This window comes from Pogona vitticeps, chromosome 15 (assembly GCF_051106095.1).
Source record: "Pogona vitticeps strain Pit_001003342236 chromosome 15, PviZW2.1, whole genome shotgun sequence".
Lineage (NCBI taxonomy): Eukaryota > Metazoa > Chordata > Lepidosauria > Squamata > Agamidae > Pogona > Pogona vitticeps.
This window is the reverse complement of record NC_135797.1, coordinates 13,084,754-13,106,156: the sequence shown is the minus strand read 5'-3', so window position 1 is coordinate 13,106,156 and position 21,403 is coordinate 13,084,754. Positions and strand designations below refer to the sequence as shown.

At 42.3% G+C, this 21,403-nt stretch overlaps 1 protein-coding gene and 1 long non-coding RNA gene across 4 annotated transcripts in view; one reads left to right on the top strand and one right to left on the bottom strand.

Moving 5' to 3' along the window:
• The window catches only part of LOC144584948 (uncharacterized), a 94,144-nt gene extending 72,741 nt beyond the window's left edge, over positions 1 to 21,403 (bottom strand). Inside the window, exon 1 of the long non-coding RNA XR_013539445.1 lies at positions 19,162 to 21,403. This is a non-coding gene — a long non-coding RNA (uncharacterized LOC144584948). The remainder of the gene's footprint in view (positions 1 to 19,161) is intronic.
• Positions 329 to 10,041, top strand: LOC110088113 (intelectin-like protein). 3 transcript variants are annotated; one of them, XM_020810223.3, is made up of 8 exons: positions 329 to 440; positions 1,951 to 2,015; positions 3,188 to 3,352; positions 4,647 to 4,894; positions 6,117 to 6,275; positions 8,174 to 8,294; positions 9,491 to 9,594; positions 9,685 to 10,041. In XM_020810223.3, the coding sequence occupies exons 2-8, from the start codon at positions 1,955 to 1,957 to the stop codon at positions 9,835 to 9,837; spliced, it is 1,011 nt and encodes a 336-aa protein (XP_020665882.3). In that variant the 5' UTR covers positions 329 to 440; positions 1,951 to 1,954; the 3' UTR covers positions 9,838 to 10,041. The 3 variants fall into 3 exon arrangements, with proteins under 3 accessions (XP_020665882.3, XP_020665883.3, XP_072839952.2); XM_020810224.3 differs by lacking the exon at positions 329 to 440 and having other exon boundaries at positions 1,844 to 2,015; XM_072983851.2 differs by lacking the exon at positions 329 to 440 and having other exon boundaries at positions 1,877 to 2,015; positions 4,625 to 4,894.

Sequence of the window (21,403 nt, the reverse complement as noted above, 5' to 3'; positions counted from 1 at the left end):
AAGTAGGCATGTATATATGGAACACAGAAAAAAAGAGAGATGAGGAGAGCTGTAGCTTCTCCCATTTTTTACACCTGACCAGCATGCTGCCCTAGATTTCATTCAGAGGTATCTGGTGCTCAGGGGAGAATATTTTCCTACCACTGGTGTAAATACTGGTTTTCTATCCCACCTGGACAATCATATACAGTATCAGAAGTGTGTGTGTGCAATCATGAATGCGCTCTTCAGCCTGCCATGTCAATGTGTCTCAGTAGCCCCTGGACAGTGCAGTGATCTCATGCTGGCTTGCTCTGTTACCCATCACCCCACAGCCCCAAGGTCAGTTTAACCATTAATGAAGGGAAAAGATCCAAGACCAGTTGACCAAGGCTTTCTTCCTGCTGGTTCTGTTACCATTTCTAGTTGAGACCAAGAGTAAGGTGCGCTGTGAAGAGCAGGTAAGTTGTGAAATCTTGTATCTTTCCCTCAGCCATCTGTGCTGCATGAAGTAAGATGGCTGTCTTGGGTTGACTAGACTTGGGATTCCAGAGTAGAGGACCATCTCCCAAGCTCTGAACGAGGAGCGCCAAGAGGTTCCTTGCTCCACAATATCTAGCGAAAACAGCAAAAATCTGCAAGTCCTGCTGAATGGATGGCACATGTCATGGAAGCTCGCCATCTTTCTTGCAGCTTCTCAAATTCTAACCTTTCGATCTGGGCCAGTTCCTGCTTAGTGGGAATGCTGGGCAAAAAAGTGGCAAGACGCTTTTCTCCTTCATGGGATGCAGTTTACCTATTGGTCCCGTTGTCATACTTCTGTAACTTATTAAGTTTTTCCTGAGGTTCAAGTCAAAATCTGGCTTCCTGTTATTATGTGTCCTGTACTCTGTGAAGATTGAGAACAAATCTTGCCCCTTCTCTGTATGACAACCTTTCAGTGTTTGAAAAGTGCTATCGTATCTCCCCTCATTCTTCTCTTCTCAAAGCTGAACATGGCCAGTTCTGACTCTTGAACAGGAGGAACTACAAAGAGATGTTATTGTTTTAATCAATCAACGCAATGATTGATAAACCAAACAATAAAACTAGAGTTATCCTCCAATGCACATGGATCTACTCATAGTCATTATGAAGGTGACTCCATGTCAACTTGATTCTTTCTAACCAAAGAGACCAAGAGCAGGTGTACTTTGGAAAACATGGAAGAACAAAGTGAGCCTCAGCAGTAACCAATAGAAGAACAAAGTGAGAAAACAGGGGAAATGGACAAGAAGAGAGAAAATAGCTAGATCCACCTGTCTGTCTATCACACACACCCCACTTGAGCCAAGGTAGCTGTTAACATGCACTGGTTCAATTTTCAACAGCAAAAGCAAAGACTTTTGACTGAAGAATGAAATGGATGGCTCCCTGGGGCCACACACTGGAGTATTTTGGTAGTGCTATTCGGATGCTTTCTTCTTGTGCTAATTTCAGTTTCTCTCCTCTATTTGCTGCAACAGATTAACACAGTAACCCCTTAATATGATCGTTCAGGTATACTTTCTGATTCTGAGGCACATACAGTATTTTAAAAATGGTTTTAGAGATAGCCCTCCTTCACAGAATTTTGCCAAGGTGCGGGTGGCAGGTTTCCAAGAGAGGTTTCCATTTCAGCTGGATGACACAATCAGAATAAGGCCCGCTGTCCGTTGTCTAACAACACAGCCCCTTGCCTATCTGTTCTTACATTTAATGCCACTTTCGCCAAACTGAAGTGTGTACAGGATTGCCATGGAACTGTCTCATTCTCTAGGATTTACAAATGACTCAATCTTGGCCAAAGTCCATTTCAGATGCATTTCAGTACACAGAGGATGAAAACTTCGCCCTTTGCTACAGCTTGCTTCACAGGCATCTCTCAGTCTGAGTGGCTGGATGAGTTCTGGACTGTGATTGATATAACAGCACTTTCGTCTTTCATCTTAGCACAATGAAGAAGTTCCTAATCTTCCTGCTGTGGGTCTCTGTGTTTCCAAAAGGCCAGAAAAGTGGTAAGTGTCAACGTTCTTGGCAAAAATAACTACTATGACTCTTGCACTCAGAGTAGAGTAACAGGCTGAATGAGGCCAGTTCACCAAAATCAAGGCCTGCCAATTAGATTTTACCACCTCAGATGAAGCACAAGGTTGTACTGTTGTTATAGGTCACAAAGATCTTTGTAACAATCCTATGAATTCATCGCTTCCAAGAGGTGCGATTGATTAACAGCCCTGCTCAGTTCTTGCATACTCAAGGCCATGGTTCCTTTCTGGAATTCATCCATTGTGTATTCTGCCTTACTCTTTTCCTACTGCCTTCAACCTTTCTTAGCAGTACTGCCTTTTCCAGTGAGTTGTGTCTTTTCATGATATGTCCAAAGTATGATAGCCTCCGTTTAGTTATTTTACCTTGCAGTGGGAGTTCAGGTTTGCTCTGGACTCAAGAAATGGATTTGTCTTTCTGCCAGTCCTTAATATCTGTAGAGCTTTCCTCCTTTTACATATTATCTTTTTCATTGCCCAGATTTCATATGCATAGACAACAATCAGGAATGTGATTGTTGTATGAATGGTCTTGGCCTGAGTCTACAGTAACACACACTTAGACTTGAATATCTTTTCTAATTCCTTCATAATAACCATTACAAGTTTCAGTCTTCTTCTGATAGCTTGGCTGAAGTGTGTGTTTAGATTGAACGAAGGTGGAGAAAATATTTTGATTCTTGTTCCTCAGTGTTAAAGCTATGTAGCTCTTCGGTTGTCTTAATTTTTTGCTTTCTTAATGTTCAGCTCTAACCCTTCTTTTGCACTGTCTTCTTTCCCTGTTGTTTTTTTGCCACTCATCTGATACAATCTGCATATCTTAAATTATTGCTGTTAAAATTATTGCTGCCTGTTTTAAATCTGCACGAGGCAGCAGCTCCAGCTGGCACTTAAACTATGTGATATTCCTCCTCCGCTGTTTAGTGAGGTGACATCCCTGCACCTACAAAAATAGCTAAAATGCTAGAGTTGTGTTGCAAAAGAAGTGATGTTTGCTCTCATCAAATTACAATTGTTGTGTAACTCAGTTGTACAGTAGTTATTGCAAAAGAAAGAAAAAAGGAATGGATTATCAGTAATTTATAATTTGTAACTAGACCCAATAAGCAAGAGTAAACCCTCAATAAATTTCTTCTGTGCAGACAGCGATTACTGTGTCACTTCCCTGAAGCAAGATATTCTCAACTTGATGGTCAAATGGGAAGATAATGCCTGCCTTAAGAATCAGCAAGGCTTGCCCTCAAACCTTCTCCAAACATTGCCCCGAAGTTGCAAGGAAATCAAAACAGCACTGGAAGGAGCATCGGGTGAGTAGCAGAGAAAAAGAATGTGTTCAGTCCAGTACTTTTTAGAACAGCAGGCAAGAAGACACAAGGGCCTGAATGCAGTGGCCACATCACAAGGATGAGCTTTTTTATCTAGCACAAGGACTCCATTGGATTTTGAACTCATTTAATAGAGCTGAGCTTTTAAACCAGCACTTAGCAGGTCTCAAAAGCAGCAGGCAGACTGTTTCATGGATTCAGAGGCATGCAGTAAAACTCAGCAAGCACCGTGTGGTGCAGGAAAGACCCGTCTCTGGCAAACTGCAAGCCAAAACCAGCACTAAATAAAAACAGATGCATAGATTTTAAAGGCGATGGGGACACATTCAGGGGACACCAGATTACAATTTGCAGCTTTTGCAACCATTCTAATATTGATTATTGCTTCCCCAAGCATCCAAATGTCACTTCTACGAGCGCTATGTTTAATTTTTATGACCACTGTGACTGGTGCTGGAAGTTGACATGTCTATGCCATCCAGTACAGCACCATGAGAAAAGAGTCGGGGGGGGGGGAGAGAGAAGAAACAAAACAGTGGAGGTTTGAGGTGAGTAACCAGCAAATATGCTAAGGAGAGGAGGTGTAAGGGAGAAGTGAGGAGACAGAAGAAGTCATAGGGGAGCAACTGGCAAGAGGATAAAAGATAGAAGGTGTGAGAGAGAAAGGAGACAACAGCAGACAACAATTATATGGGAGATTTTGGGTTGTTTTTTTTTCAACTGGGAAGAGTAGCCCACGACCAGAGTTCCACTTTTAACAACACTTACTCTCTGGGATCCACTCTCTGAGCTTCTGAATGAAGGGACACATAGTAGAGGGCTTCCACAGATGCCCTTAAATCAGAGTCCAGAAATCTTCCATTATCCACAAAAATCCTAAGAACATCAGGATTCTAAAATTTTCTGTATCATGAGTGCGTGTGGAGGAAGGGGTTAGAGCACTGCTCTGGACTCTTAAGACATACAGATTTTCCTTCCCACTGAGGTGTTAAGCTCGCTGGATAAACACGGGCAAATCACACACACAGACACACAGAAGCTGTTCTACCTGACATGGCTGTTCTGAGGATAAAGTGGGGAAGAAGGTGCTGGGTGTGCCATTCTGGGCTCACAGGAGGAAAGGTGGGATATCAGTGCAACTAAAATGCAAATAATAAATGGATATTTAACCTTACGATTGACACACAAACCAAGACAAGCCACCGTTTTGCTGGTTTGTGTTCATCTCTACACAAGAGTTTTGATTCTACACAGCCTTCTGGGCTTCTCTCCAAAGATGGATTGTACTACCTGGCCACCGAAGATGGTGAAATATACCAAACCTTCTGTGACATGACCACCAACGGAGGTGGCTGGACTTTGGTGGCTAGCATCCATGAGAACAACATTTATGGGAAATGCACCCAGGGAGACCGCTGGTCCAGCCAACAGGGTGGTGAGAAAAACTACCCCAGGGGAGATGGCAACTGGTCCAACAACGCCACCTTCGGATCAGCCATAGCCTCAACAAGCGATGATTACAAGGTGCGGTCTTCCTTTCCATAATATATAAGAAGGACTTTCCTGACTGGGAAATATGCTTATCATAGACTATATGCGGCTCCTACAGCCAGGGCCAGCCCTTCACATGGATGAGGCAGTCACCTCAGGCTGCAGAGCAGTGAACTCTGCAAATTCATCAGACCCTAGAAAGGGGCTCTTGGGGTTCTCCCATAGCTTCTGTGTGCAAAAAAGAAATGGACTAACTCAGTGAATGAACCAAGCCCTTTGCACAGGGGGAACTCTACAACTCACTACGGGAGGCATATCTGTTGGTCAGCTGCATGAGCTGTTTGTTCACTCCATGTAAAATAAAGGGTGGTCATGAAACAAGATGTTGGGAGGGCATGCTCCACTCCTGGCCTCAGGCAGCAAAGTTTGTGGTTGCTCTGCTAACAGACCATGCTCACAGGATGGTGGGAACTGTAGACCAGCACAACTGGAAGGCAGCGAGCGGATTGGGGAAGGCCACTCTAAAATCATAGTTTAATACAAGCCTTGCAGTTTTGTTTTCCTCTTTAGTGAGATTAGAATGACTCCCTTCCATTTGTCCCCACTAACCATTTCTGTTGTTTATCTAAAACGGAATGAACGGCAATAAACTTAAACTATGGTTTATCTGACAAGTCAGCTTCGAACCATGGTTTCTGATCCTGACTCTTTTTGATAATCTATATTTAGGACAAACTTTAATTTCAATTTTGGATCAAATAACAAAAATTTGGTTTGTTCAAAATGAAAGCAGATGTTCCCAACCTTTTCCCCCCCCAGCTGTAATGAAGGAAAAGATTATACTGTAGTGGGAGCAGATTTGACTGAATAACACTGAAGTAGGATTAACACTGCATCTGAACTAGGCTGTCTATTCACCACTTTTGATCAAATATCTAATGAATCCTCATTGCTCTTATTAAACGAGACACACAGCAAAGTATTTCTTGCTTGCTGTAACAAGTACTGTATATACATAAATTCCACCTTTCCTCAAATGTGTGTGGCCTACAACCCAAAACAAAGCCACATGGCAACAAAGTAAAGTCACATGGCAACAAAGTAAAACCACATTATAATTAGAAACAATTGCAAAAACAGGTTACAAATGCAGTAACAAAACCAACTGACACAAAGAATCATCATGAAAAGTGAAAGCAATAGAAACACTGCCTAGGAGCAGCAGACGTTTTCTTCAGATGCCCTTGTTTTGCAGAACCCTGGCTATTACGACCTTGAAGCCCAGGATCTGGCAATATGGCATGTTCCCAACGACACCCCCATGAAAGAGTGGGTGGCCACTGCCTTCCTGAGGTATCACACGGAAACGGGATTCTTGGCTGAGGAAGGGGGCAACCTCCTGAGACTCTTCCAGGTAAACAGGGCTGACTGCAATTCCATACAGTATTTCTGCATGAAGACTCCAGAGCTTGGCAGAGCTTGGATGTAACTAGTTATCAACAACATTGTTAGCTGCACTGAATTACAGTAGGACCTCTCTATCTGCAGGATCAGTATCTGTAAATTAGTTTATTAACTGACTGAAAATACTAAATAAAAAGCTCAGATATACATATTCATATGTATTTCCAGGGTATATTTAGCAGAACTGGCACTAAAAGGAGCCAGAAACCACGCAATGTACAGCGTCTGCTATTTCTGCATTTTTCGGCATCCGTGGGGGAATTTGGAACCAATCCCCCATGGATTGGGGGGGGGATCCTACTGTATCATCTTTTCATTTTGTGTTGAGCGCTTAATGAAGTTCAGTTTCAAGAGAAACAAAATTACTTTATCAATATAATGAACAATATTTCTACCTTTGCACAATAATTTAAAAAGACATGCTGTACATTGTTAGAGGCATTTTGACAGGAATTTTTCAATTTTTAGGCCATTTCTATATCAATTATCAGCATTTTTAAAAAAGAGGAAGAGTAATGGAAAATAAACCATCTATGCAACAAGTTATTTTTTTAAAAACCCCTGTTATAAAGAACAACACAATGCTTTTTTAAAAACTCTATGATGAGCCATGGGACAGGATTAGCTTGAGAAAATAACTTTCTCAGCTTTGCTATGAAGGCTGTGACCTGTTGGGAGCATCTGTGCCGTTGGCTGAGTGTTGAGGAACAAGGACATTCGGTACGAAAAACAAAGCCATGAATATAAGATGATTTCGAGCCATCTCTATGAAAATTGGAGCAAATTCCATCCTGATATCATCGGGGAGAAACAAGAGATATAAAGTTAGGGGAAAGCCTTCAAGGGCTGCAGTGGTTAGCAGCAGCTTTACAAGAAGGGTAGCTTTAGTAGAAGAAACACTTTTTTCAAGCTAATCACTAGGTCCAAGTGAGATACGAGACAGGAGATACAGGTAAGGTTTCCCAAATCTCCCCCCCCCCTTAAAGTAATTACAGAGTGATGATGCTGGGGAGTGGTGTGGGGTGATGCTCTCATGTTCTGATCTAAATTAAGTCTCCCTCCTAAGCAGAGGGAGGAACCACAGAAGGAAAAGTACAGGCATCTGTATGGTATTTGTGATTTTCCCCTCCTGCAAGGAAATTTTACATTTTGAGATCTCTGTCTGTTTGTGTACGTCCGTGCTTATGGGTAAAACAGCATATTGCATAATCCTGCACAATTCTGACTGATCTCAAAGAACTGCTGTAGGGATGAAGTGGGAGGTGCAAATCTTTGAAGGAACAAAAAACAAAAAAGAAAATAAGTATATGAATGAATGAATGAAGCAAGACTGACAGTGCAGTGTTCCCACTTCAATATATTTTTTATAAAGGCAAACCCTTGTGATTGCATTTAATTTTAAATTTTTTTCTTAACCCTAACTTTAATGATCGAAGTACTAGTCAGCTTCTGTACAGCAACATCAGCTTGCCGGTGAGAAACGGTACCATAAAAAATTTATAATGATTATCCTACAAGATTTCTGTTTTTAAGAGTTAATCATACACAGTGTATGTATTTAATTTGTATTTAATAACTCCTATTAGTATGCGGTTTTGTCACTAATTTTGATCTGATCTGTTGTGAGTAATGAAGGAACCAATCAATGCTTTATTTTCTTTCTTGGAAGCAAGGGATCAGATAATCATATCAAGTTTGTCTTGAGAAAAAATAAAGGTTGAATTCTGTAACTAATATTCCTTGGCTTCTAATTCTCCAGAGTACATTTACAGCAGTTACTTCCTGAAGCTTTAATAGCTGCTCTTGATCTCTTTTTCTCTGTTCTTCTCATGCTTGTCTTTACCAAAGAAATACCCGGTGGAGTTTGGAATCGGGAGCTGCCCAGATGACAACGGCCCAGTGGTACCAATCATCTATGATGCTGGGAATGAGGAGAAGACAGCTTTCCTGTTTGCACCAGAGTCTAAAGGTATATTCTTAGTTCGCGTGGCCAAATTTTCTGTGTCATGGCAAAATTCTCTGGATTGCTTAAGCAGCATTGATGGAATATGTTTATGAACCAAAGTAAAATTCTTGCAGGGAGCCCATAAGGAGAAACTCATGGCTAAAAAGCTTTGAATGACAGGTGACAGTGTATCTGTTGCTGCTAAATGCAAGTGACCCACTTTCCAGTTTTTCGTTGAATAATTAAATACTGATGGCAATTGATTGTGGATAGATGGAAGCGAAGAAAGGGAGATTTTTAAGGCCAATAAGGAGTGACAGGTTAGTACACGTAATGTATAGCATAGAGGAAGCAGTAGAATATGTTGTCATCTACTAAAGCCTGACAGTGGGAGAGTCAGGATTTTTTCAAAAGTTTTTCTCACAGTGAACCTAGCTAAACTATTATGAATGAGAAGGATCTTGGAGTTTTTGTAGCTCACAAACTGAATATGAGCCAACAGCACAACGTAGCTGCAAAAAAGGCCAATGTGATTTTAGAATGCATTAACAGAAGTACCATGAGGCACTAATCCCCCTCTGTTCAGCACTAGCTGGGCCTCATCTAGAGTCCTGTGTCCAGTTCTGGACACTGCAGTTGAAGGATGCCAACAAACAGAAACAAGTCCAGGGGAGGGCAACTAGGGGGCTGGAAACCAAGCCCTACAAGGAAAGACTGAAAGAACTGGGCATGGTTAGACTTGAGAAAAGAAGACTGAGGGGAGATCAGATAACAGTCCCCAAATACTTGAAAGGTAGTCATACCAAGATGGGGCAGGATCTGTTCTTGATCATCCCTGAGTGCAAGACACATAATAATGGACTCAAGCTACAGGAAGCCAGATTTAGGCTGAATATCAGGAAGAATTTCTTAACAGTTAAAGCAATAGAACAATGGAACCCTTGACCCTGGGAGGTGACGAGAGCTCCAGTGCTGAAGGCAATCAAGAGGAAATTGGACAGCCATCTGTCAGATCTGCTTTGATTTGACTTCCTGCATTGAGCAGGAGGTTGGACCTGATGGCCTTATAGGCCCCTTCCAACTCAATTATTCTATGATTTCATGAATTGAAATCAAATTGAATGACGAGGTGTAGTGATGGAATCACTAGGTTCTTTGTGATAATGTCATGCTTTCCTTCCCCCCTCCCGCCCTCCCTTCCTGTCTGTTTAATTCTCCAGATCAGATTGAACCTGGCTTCATTCAGTTCCGGGTGTTTAATAACGAGAAAGCTGCCATGGCTCTCTGTGCAGGGGTTAAAGTCACTGGTTGTGACACAGAACACGTGAGTAGCTAGCCCAAAGGCCTGGTGCTAAGATGTCCCTGCGGATTCTGCATTCCAAAACTCAATTAATAACTCGTTACTTTCCCCTAGGTCTGTGTTGGTGGAGGAGGGCACTTCCCAGAACAAACCCCACGGCAGTGTGGGGACTATACTGCCTTTGACTGGAATGGTTACGGGACACACAGCGGCCGGAGTGTTGCCAAACAGTTATTGGAGTCGGCAATGCTGCTTTTTTATCACTGAATGTTCAGCTACCATTAACTGAACCCTGGAAACCCAGAATAATTTTTGATCCTGTTTCAGAAGCTCACAGTGTGAATGAAAGAATATCAATGTTGATCTATTTCAGCACTATTTATTTTATTTAACATTTATAAGCATTCAGCAGTACACTTCCAAAAACAGCATATAGAATTAATTAAATTTGTTTTAATGGCCCTTTTAAAATCGATTTCTTTTTCAAACCACCTACAAAACAAAGTTTTAAGGGCCGTGTCTGGTCTTTTAAAAACATGAAATGCACCAGTAGTAAAATGAAAGGATTAATGAAGAAACAAACGTAAAACCAAGAGACCAATGTTTTCATGTTTACATTATAGTACACAAATGAAAACTTTAAAAAATATCCCTGCAAAATTAGAAAGCACTCTGGAAAAAATACGAAGGACAGTGGACAAGTTAAACAAGATGGGGAGGGAAGAGAGAGTAAAGGGGGCAGAGACTGGGCAGAGATGGGCAAAAGGGGAGATCAATATATACTGGGAATGAAATGTTTCAGTGCCCTTTACGACTTCTTTGCTACAATTAACCCACCAGGACCAGCTTTCAGACTTATTTCTGCTATGTAGATAGAGGACAGCCTTCTCAACAGAACTTTATGCAGTACCATAAGTGATTAAATTTCTTTCCAGGACATCAAAATATGGATCTGAAAGAACAGTGGGATTTCTTCCCAGTCGCACTCAAAACAAACCCAGTTCCTGAGCTGTGCTGTTTTAGATCATCCCTGAGTGCAGGACATGCAACAATGGGCTCTAGTTATGGGAAGCAAGAATTTGGTTGAACATCAGGGAAAAGTTCCTAACTGTTAGATCAGTACAACAATGGAACCAATGACCTCGGGCGGTGGGGAGTCTTCCAACACTGAAGGCATTCAAGAGAAATTTAGACAACCACCATTTAGATCTGCTTTGATTCGGATTCCTGCATTGAGCAGAGGGTTGAACTTGATGGCCTTATAGAACCCTTCCAAGTTCATGATTTTATTAATCAATGAATCTGGGAGTCTGATTCTCTGCTGAACCTTTTTGACAGGGGATAGACTCAATGATCCATAGGAACCCTTCCAGCTGTGCAGTTCCAAGATGACTGTGATGTTTTTCACTTCCCATGTGACAATGGAATCATATTCCCCATCACCCACTGCTGAACCACATTCCTAGGTTTGCACAGCCTGTGATTTATTTTCTCACAGAACTTCAGCATCATCTCACTAGCTCTGTGGCAGTGACGAATGCCAGCCATTAGACAAATTCAAAAATTGGCAGCTTAGCATTTTGGATATGTCAAAATATGTCCCCATGTTTGAAAGACAAATCAGACCTTCTCCCCCGCAATGTGTGGGAAGAAGACGCTCCCAGAAAGCAACTAGGCAACACAGAGAAATGGGAAAGGTAATGGAGGTGACAGAAATGTGGAGAGTTTTAAACATATTGGGGTTTCCCCTGTAAATGTGTTATGAGTGATTAATTTTTCTACTATGCCCAGCACTCCCTTACACTCAGGAATTAATCCAGGATAGCTAACGACTAAAATGAAAGACACTGGAGCTTACGTTTACAGACTTGAAGGACACTGCACTCTTATTCTGCGTAGGTCCTTGTTCCCCCCAGTAGAGTGGCTATGATTATTCAAGAATACACTGGTTGTGATTATTTAGCAATGGGGGTGGAGCATTCTCTGCATGCTCAGAAAGCCTTTAAAAAAATCAAAGGCTCAGCAATACCTTTTTTTTTTTTTGGCAGTTATTTCCCAGGCAGCAAAACTAAGCTGTAGCCTCAGGAGAATGTCCCACAGCTACACGGTGAGAGGTATGGGCCCAAATTACCTATGTATTAGCCTGTCTACCATGTCAACTCAAATGCCTTCAAGATGAAATGTCCTGTAAATGTCCCAATTCTGCCATGCACTCCTCTCTGCATTTCGGTGGTACACAAGTCTCCCAAGGTCTCCAGAAGTACACATTATAGTCACTTAGGTAAAGGTTCTACTTGACATTTAATCCAGTCGTGTCCAACTCTAGGGCATGGTGCTCATCCCCGTCTCCAAGCCGTAGAGCCAGCATTTGTCTGTCAACAGTTTCTGTGATCACATGGCGGCCAGTGCGACTAGACACGGAACACCGTTACCTTGCCACCGTGGTGGTACCTATTTATCTACTTGCATTTATGTGCTTTTAAACTGCTAGGTTGGCAAGAGCTGGGACAAGTGACAGGAGCTCACTATGTCACGTGGATTCAATCTTACAACTGCTAGTCTTCTGACCTTGCAGCACAGAGGCTTCTGCGGTTTAACCGGCAGCACCACCATGTCCCTGTCACTTACAAACAAACAAACAATCCGCCTGGCCCTTTCACCGGCAATTTTTAAGACATCACTAAAAATCTTGTTGTTCCGGCAGGCTTTTCCAATTATTTTAACTGTGGAGACTGCTGCACCTATTAGCCTCTAAGCTGATCTAACTACTGCTTACATTTAAATGTCCATATGTATTTTAAAATGCACCGTCAATTTTGTGCTTATTTTGAATTTTGGGTTATGTTGTGTTATAATTCTTACTGTTATTTTCATGTTGTAAACCACCCAGAGTTGCCTATCGCCAGACTGGTGGGATAAAAATCAAATCAAATGAATGAATGAATGAGTAAGAAAGAATACTTAACAGCCAGAGAAGTGTTGGCGTACATACATTACAGTATCTTTATAGGTAGCCCGTGATCAGGCAAAACTATGGACAAGGACCACTAGAGGGCAGGCGCCATCAATAAAAGTCCTATGCCCTGTTGTGACTTGGCAGAATGTGATGTGACTTAAAAATGAGAATGGTGGCTTTGGGAGGGTCTTTGTTTTCCCTCTAGAGAGAAGCAGAGGGTGAATTAAGCCCACATATTAGCAGCAATGACAGAGGTGGGAGTTCATTCAGTGCATCAGCTTAACTATAAATACTTCTGAGAAATAGAAATCAAAGAAATTAGCAAAGCTAACTCTAGCCCATTCAAAAGCTTTCTCGGTATGGTTTCCTGTCAGTTGCAGATCTTATATGCTGCTTTCAGTCATGCAGGCCTCCAAAACGTATTCACCTTTCAGACCTATTGGAACAAATTTGCTCTCAGGTTCTTCAGGAGTGTAGACATTGAGCACCCAGCCCGGAACAAACCTGTCCTTGACACGTGCCCATGCAAAAACTTCAGGTGTGCCACAGCGTGCTTTGTGGCAAGGCTTCCCTCTGTCCCAGCGGGTGTCACAAGACGGCACTGCCAGAGATTTTTGCTTTCAGCAAGGGGAGTTGGACTTGATGGCCTCCGAGGTCCCTTCCAACTCAAATCATTCTATGATTCTATGATCCCACTAATGGCACTAGTATTGCTTCTAGTTTTTACACAGATGCTTGTTTAACCTACAAACAAACCTATTTGTTTTTTGTTTTGTTTTATATGCCGCCTTTCCCCCAATAAGGGGACTCCAGGCAGCTAATTTATTTATTTGCTATAATACTGGAGGTGGATAAATTGGAAGGTGCTATGCCAGAGGGTCCACAGCCAGCACTGACAATATCCTGCACATCCTGCATCAAAGAAAGAACAGCATCTCCATTTCCACTCTCTGTGGTGCTCTTCCGCCTTTGAATCTAAAGCAATCATCAGTGCCATTATCATCGAAGAAAAGAAATAGTTTTTCCTTGTGTAAGAACATAAGAATCTTTTCTCACCGTGTCTATTCTATGTGGTAGAAAGCAAGCTTTTCACACACACACCTTACCAGTATGATAGAAATCTGCAAAAGATCCCTAATTCATATGCAAAATAAATTCATCCCAACCGAGCTGGGTACTCAATTTACCACCTTTGGAAGAATGAAAGGCTGAGTCAATCTTCAGCCAGCTACCTGAACCCATCAGGATCGAAAACAGGCCGTGAGCAGAGGCTTGACTGCAGGACTGCAGTTTGACCACTGTGCCACGGGACTCATCTATTGGGATACACCATCTTACCAGAACGTTAAGCTAGCAATTTGAACATGTTTTGTTGCTCATCAGTCTGGAATATATTTGGAGATGATAGAGGAAGTGCACAATGTAATATAGTTCTCCCACGTTCAAGTCACATGGTCATACTGAATTGCTAACCATCACCGCTAGAAGGCAGACTCTCTCTATAAAATCGTTTTTGCCAGTGAAATACAGAATTGACCTGAGCTATTTTTAACACTGATCACAGCATATGGAAGTGTGCATTCAAGCCTATCAAACTGTCATGGATGAATCATGAGGAGGTGGAAGAAACTTGAAAGGCCATCCAGATCAATCCCTCTGCACACAGAAAATTAATATCTAAAGCATCCCAAATGACAAGTGGTCATTTCAGCTCCATTAAACACCCTTCATCATGGCACATTTCACCAGCTCCAATAATCAGCAAGGCAGATGTGGTTCTCACCAGACCAACAGAAACTGTGCCCTCTCAAATGACATGAACGGATCAGAACTGTAAAAATTTATAGAAGTGTGACCCAGTGTAGCCATTGAAGTGGATTCAACATGAAATCACAACGCTTTCTGCCTCCCTACAAACCTGAGGGGGCACGACGTTTTAGGAATAGCTTTCTAGAAAGCCAGTCACATGCCATGTGGGGAGCAAATACTGGAAACACACATGAATTCTGGTAATTTTAAAATACAAGAGCTAAACATGAGACATCAAGCCACTAACACAGATAGTGTTAAAAAGCAATATACTTTTTGATCTTCCACTATCTATTCCATAATCTCTTTTCTGGCTAGCTGGAGGCAAAAAATCCAGAGTTTTGCTTCCAAAATTAATGAAGCTACAGGCCTGAGCAAGTGGGGTTAGTACCTACATACAACCACCGGTTGTTAAATGGTGCCAATGCTAACTGGATCATTTCTCAGCACCCCACCCCCTAGATCCATTAGTGAAATGTCCTGAACTTTTACCAGGAAATGCCACTTCATTTCATAGAGCCCTAACATAAGTTTGTGTATAGAATGATGTTACTAGTTCAGCAATCAAAAGAAAGAATGAAAAAGGTAAATATAAACAACTGTTTGCAAGTGATAGATTAAAATGTAGCACTTGTAAGCTGCAACAAATAAACTGAATTAAATCTGTATCTGATCAGGTAAAACTAAGAGAGCAGAAGAAGCCCCCGTGTCTTCTTTCTGCTTGGCAGAGACAACCAGATTCCCAACCTGTTAGCGTGATCACCGGTCTGGACGAAGTTATTACTTAGCAAACCAGCAACTGGGTTCACCTGACCTTCATCCAGGAAGGTGTCAGGAGCAGAAACCCAACACACTCCAAGTGCTGTTGGACTCCAGCTCCCATAAGCCACCAGGCAGCATGCCCAATGGCCATCCCTGATGGGACAGGTTTGCTCACAAGATCTAGAGATCTATAGGCTCCTCATCCCTTCTGCGAGGAATTGAGGGAAAGAATCACAACAATGAAGATTTTTGGGGGGGGGGGGAATCATGGATCCCTATATATAAAAAGAGAGGTTTGAAGATGCTCTGTGGTTAATGACAGAAAGGCAAGGAGAACCAGGGATGGTGGCAAGTCTTTGGTAACAAGTCCCAATTCCAAGTCTTTGGTAACAAGTCCCTAGTTCTAAGCCCCAAATCTGAATCCCTATTAAAAATAAGATTCCCCCCCCCACAAAAAAAGGCAGGGGGTAGATTGATTCTGAGTCACAAGTCAAGTCCAAGTCATAGAGGAAAAAGAAAACTCCAGTCTGATTCGAGTCACCAGAACAATTTAAGTCCCACTTGACAGTGAGTCCCACCACTAGAGTCCCCATCCCTGCTGAGAACATGCTTTTGGCTACTTTAGAGGTTTTAGGGAAGAAAAAAGGGCAAAAATCTTTGCCTTCTACTATGCCCTTTTGAAAAACTGAGAGCAACTAGAAATCTAACCTCAAAAGACAAGATGTAATTCTCCGACTGACGAGTTGCCTACACCCTATCCCCGATTAGTGGGGAAAGTTCAGCGTAAGAGGCAGGCCAAGCCCTTCCTTTGACAGGTCCAATGGGAGTGGTTTAGCATGTGAAGGAGAAAACCTTATAGGGCTATAAATCCATATCTTGTGTAAACAGACCGGACGGGTGTTTGTTAGCAGGAGGAAAACAGCAGCAGTAACAATGAACTTCATTGGTTGTCTCTGTCCAGCAGCCAAGAGTGGGAGCATGGAAAAACAACCAAGGTACAAGAAGTGCTAGGGAGGAGCGAGTACTGTATTGACTTCCCTGCCTTCTGAGAAGCCCTAGATTGTTGTTCAAGCATCATGGGAAAGCTGTGTTCCTCTGGGTAACATGTACAGTACACACACACACACCAGCTTTACTACCCTTGCTTTTATGACCCCTCCAATGTTACCTCCACTAGCAGATAAAAATCCAGATTTCTTTGGCCTTTATGATTGGTAGAGGAGAATGGGAGAAGAAAGGCAAGGGCAGAGAAAGAGACCAAGTTGACGGAGCATGAGAAGAGAAGTGGATGGAACTGATGCTTGAGAATTGCCCGTTTTAAGGTTGACCCTCAAAGGGAAAGTACGGTAGGACTCCCTTATCCATGAGATCAGTATCCACGGACTCACTTATGTACTGACTGACCATATTAAGTTTAAAAAACAAAACAGAAATACATATTTATACATACAGTATGACCCCCATCTCCATGAGGAATCTGTTCCAAGCCCTCCCGCGGATGCTGAAAAACATGGATTATAGTGAATGCTATTTGAATAGTGAATGCTATACGTACATAGCATGGTCTCTGGCTTCCTCTAGTGGCCAGTTCTGGTAACTTCATATTTAGAAAGATTTATTTCTAGGATTTTTTCTTTTAATATCTTCAGACTGTAGATAAGTGAATCAGTGGATACTGATCCCACAGATACAAGGATCCTCATCCTACTGTATTTCCATGGAGCATTTACCAGAGGTGGTCACTAGAGGGAGACCATGCTATGTATAATATTGGCTCTTTCCATGTTTTTCTGCATTCATGGGGAGAGGCTTGGACCCAGTCCCCAATAGATACTGTAGCCAAGTTAATTATGTGGTCATAGCCCTGATTATACTAAGATAAAATACATAAAATAAATACATAGTATAGTATAAAATCTTGCTTTAGCGTTTTGCGAATAACTGTGTTATTATTTGAATCTCTCCAGACAACAGAAACTTCAGACAGCCTGTGGGAGGTAGACCAGTACATGTACTCATGATTGAACTGAGATATCAATCTAATGGAGGAAAGGTTTATTCCTTCTTTAGCCGCCACCCCCGGCCATACAGGAACATCTAATCTACCAGTGTGGGCAGAAGCAGATAAAAACTTTAATTTATCACCTAATACCATCCAGAAAATCGCCAGCCTCACTTATGAAGAGCCCCTTTCCTGTGTCTCTCCGACAATCCTTGCCCATCTGTCAGGACTCAATTAAAATGAATGTGGCCCTACTGACTCAAACCCCCACAGATGAAATCACCTCAAATACTCTCAAAAGAAATACCAGCGAGGAACTGGCAAAGCCCAAAATAAAAAAAGGACACCAAAGTTCCAAATAATCAAAGGACAAATAACTCTGCAAAATTCACAACACAATCAAACAGCAAGTTCAACAAGACAAAAGGCAAGAAGGGTTCCAAACACCCCACCAAAAAAGGTTGGGAAATGCAGTTTAAACCTAAATGTTAGGTGCCTTGCAACATGACCTACCAAATGGAAACAATCAAGTCATTCAGCAGCAAGGAAAAGGAAAGACAGATGAAGCGTTTGCAGAAGAAGGAAACCAACCACATACTCTGGAAAAAGGGACGGAAGACAAAATGCCAGTAACAGAGAAGGGGGAAGCTTCTGCACCCAAAAAAGAGTCAAGTTATTGAACAGTCCTCAAAGATGCCATTGTCATATATACACCCTTCATTTAATAGTCACATGGAGTCGTCGTCAGGAAAGATGGTCAACAATGTAGTAGCAGATGACATTGGAAGGCAAATCCCAGTGCTGATACGAAATAGATATACAATAGCCAGGAAGGGAAGGAGAACACATAGATCTTCACAATGCAAACCATTATGTCAATATCCGAGCAAATGTGAAGTCAGACCGGCATCCTGTGGAGTTTAACCAGTCTAAGTACAAAGACCCAAACCAAACCCGCTCGGACTATAGAAGCACCGAGGACAGATGTACAGTACCTGGAACTTCACCTACTGACCAAACAGACGCTTTGTAGAGCCCGCAAGCAATTCAAATCCCCACCTCATAAAACCTAGCTGGACATCCGAGCCAACCCACTTGCTCGGTGCTGCAGTTTCACATCTACAGGCTACATCAGGGACACAAAAGACAGCCCCAACCTCAAGGGACGGTTACTGCAGTCCTACTGCACTGTTCAACTCATGATGGGTCACCGTACAACCATAATGGGGGAACCTATGGGCCAAAATCCTATTGCTGAGCGTAGTAAATCGCACTAGAGGCCACTGGGATGTGGTGTTTCAGCTCTTCCATAAGTCCCGTTCATTCAAATGGGTCTACTCTAACTGGGACTTATTTTAAAACAGCAAGTCACAATGACAGTAGGCCTATTTGAATCCATGAAACCTATGGAGGAGCTGACTCACTAAATTCCTGTTGAATCAATGGGCCTACCCGAGAGCAATTTACAACACTAAGTAAGAGGAGCTTGGCCATTAAGTCACAAGTGCATTCTTTCTGGAAACCATATTCACATGAGTATTCACATCAAGTTGCCTGTTGCATGAGTCACAGTTATAAGTGTTTGGACACTAAATAACTGCATACACAGATATTTTCAAGCTTCTTTTTTGCTTCTTTTTCAGATAAGCTGACAGAATCTTTGGGCACAAACCTCAGTAGTGAATCGCCACAAATTAAGAAGTCAGCATGGTCATTTGCTATTACGCATCGGCCATGTGATTCAACACACAACTGCAAATATCTACACTGACTCCTGAACTTTTCAGTGGGGTTCCAGCCATTGTCTTTTACCAAACTCTTCATCACACTTCATCAGAGCTATTTGCATATAAGGAAGGTCTTCTCCACCTACTGCACTGATGCTCTGTATTCAATGATACTATTCTTTAATAAGCGATACTGATTGTGGATAAAGAAGGAACGGTTGCAGTTATTTTATCGACCATGATTCAGATAGAAACCATGCCAAACCAGTTTACAAGTCACATCAAAACACATGAATGAACTCTTCAAAAATATATATTTGCACATCAAAACTTACCAGGTGGTGACAGGTGGTCCAGGAGGAAGAGGGAGGGGAGTTTAGCTTGGCTCCCAGAGTTTGCACTTCTAGAGTTGTCCAAATGTTCTGCCTCCAGGGACCTCTTGTGGCGATCAGTGCTGAAGGCCTGCATCATCAGCCTTGCCAAAAATGGATGCATAGCAGCCCATTCTCGAGGCTAGGCCTCTCCTGTCACCGCCACATGTGAAGCATGCGTAGGAAATGCTCCTGCAAAGGAGCTTTGTGGCATGACGGCCTTTTCTTCCCCAGGGAAAAATATCTGCTATTTCTGATTGCTACTGTTTCCACGTGAATTCTGACGTTCCCCATCACACCGTTCTAAAACCTATGCTCCTGATTAATTCACATGATGCACTAAAGGTGCATTAGGTATCCACCTTGCAAGGGCATGCATGCTATTGTCCTTTCCTTGCTCTGTAGCCAAATTGGGGCCAAAGAGAGTCAAAGGTTAAAAGCCTCCTGGCAGAAAACAGAGTACTTGAGATGGATACCGTCTCTGGAACGTGTCTTGGACTGCAAAATACCGCTGGCGGCAGGCCAGCCTGTGCCCGGCGAAAACTTCTTTGACATTTGCAGAATGCAGTTTGACGTCTGGAAGGAAGAGGAGCAAAAAGCAGCAATTGGGGATGTGGAACGAGCCAGCTGAGACCAGCCGGGGTTTGACTCACTGGAAGTCAAGATGGCACAACACCTTTCAATTCCGGAGGAAATGGGAAGCTTCCTTTTGTTTATTTGTTGGTTTGTTTTGTAAAGGCTGGGCATTATAAAATTATAAAAGAAAAAAATGGTCAGAGACTTCTGGCGGAGGAAAGAGCCATTCTTCATTCAAAGGAAGTGAATCAAGCATATGGAATAATAATAATAATAATGGAATGGTTCTAATTATTTCTGTATCTTTATTCTGTTGGCATGAACACTGAATGCCATCTCAACCTGTTTCCCCAGTTCTAATGGACTTTTAAAAAATTTCATAGAATCACAGAATAACGGAGTTGGAAGGGGCCTCGAAGGCCATCCAGTCCAACCCCCCCTGGCTCCAGGCAGGAATCCAAGTCAAAGCAGAGCTGACAGATGGCTGTCCAATTTTCTCTTGAATGCCTCCAGCATTGGAGCCCTCACCACCTCCTGAGGTCCTCAGTTCCATTGTCGTAGTGATCTAACAGTTAAGAAGTTTTTCCTGATCTTCAGCCTAAATCCGGCTTCATGTAGCTTGAGCTCATTATTACGTGTCCAGTACTCTGGGGATGATCAAGAACAGATCCCAACATGTACAGGGAAGTTGACAAAAATGCTGCATTATCTCTGATGTATACTTTCTCTAGAAGCCATGCAATTGACAATAATTCTTCTGGCCTCGCCGCTCACATGTTTTTCTTTTTTCGATACCAGATTTATCTAATAACCTCTGATTTATAGCTTATGCTGTAATAGATTTCTCCAGTCTTTCTCGGTGCCTCAGAACTTTTAGTTGCTCTTTTTCGTGTCTGATTGCAAACACCTTGACTTCCAAAAACTGGAAGGGCAGAAGGCGGAATAAAAAGGAGAGACAAAATACAGTCATTTTAGCAACAACCCACGCCTCAATTAAGGTGCTTCACGGTTTTTGTGGTGAACACCAACCCTGTGTGTTTTAAGACACAAGGATGTGTTTGTGCATCATCCTTATCACACACATACCATTCATGGGTTTTCAAAGGCATGTTACAAATATAATCATCTTTTAAGGAGCAGTAAGCAAGGATTTAATATCCAAGGAATTAAAAACAGCTTTTAATAAGAGATGGTGCACAGCATGTTGATGTAATAAGCAACCTATCTATTTTATTAACTCGTCTTCTACTCCTCTGCGACTCTCTTTTAGCTGGATTTTCACTCCTGAGGCACGTTAAAAATTGGTTATAATCGGATGTACGTTAGTGCTGACTCTGGCTTATAGACTTCCAAGCTGTGTGCACCATGCTTTTTTTCTTCTTATGTCTTTTATCCGGATGTTTTTACAGGTTTTTCACTTAACACGTGTGAATAATGTCCATGGCTTCCAAAGTCGTTGTGAAACACATTAGAGAGGAAGCCTTCTTGAAATATACATTTCGAAGAGAGGAGGAAGGGGGGGGGAAAGACTGACTTTCCTCGCATCAAATTTGCCTTTTTCCCCCCTCATTATTTTGGGCTTTGACGTGGGTTTGTTGCTATCCGAGCCACGGTTTGTGCGGACTCTTGA

Bases quoted from the DNA above. Each gene is read 5' to 3' on its own strand.
- LOC110088113 (XM_020810223.3), top strand. From the start codon at position 1,955: ATGAAGAAGTTCCTAATCTTCCTGCTGTGGGTCTCTGTGTTTCCAAAA. The intron at 2,016-3,187 runs GTAAGTGTCAAC...TCTTCTGTGCAG, and splicing joins TCCAAAAGGCCAGAAAAGTG to ACAGCGATTACTGTGTCACT. The intron at 6,276-8,173 runs GTAAACAGGGCT...TCTTTACCAAAG, and splicing joins ACCTCCTGAGACTCTTCCAG to AAATACCCGGTGGAGTTTGG.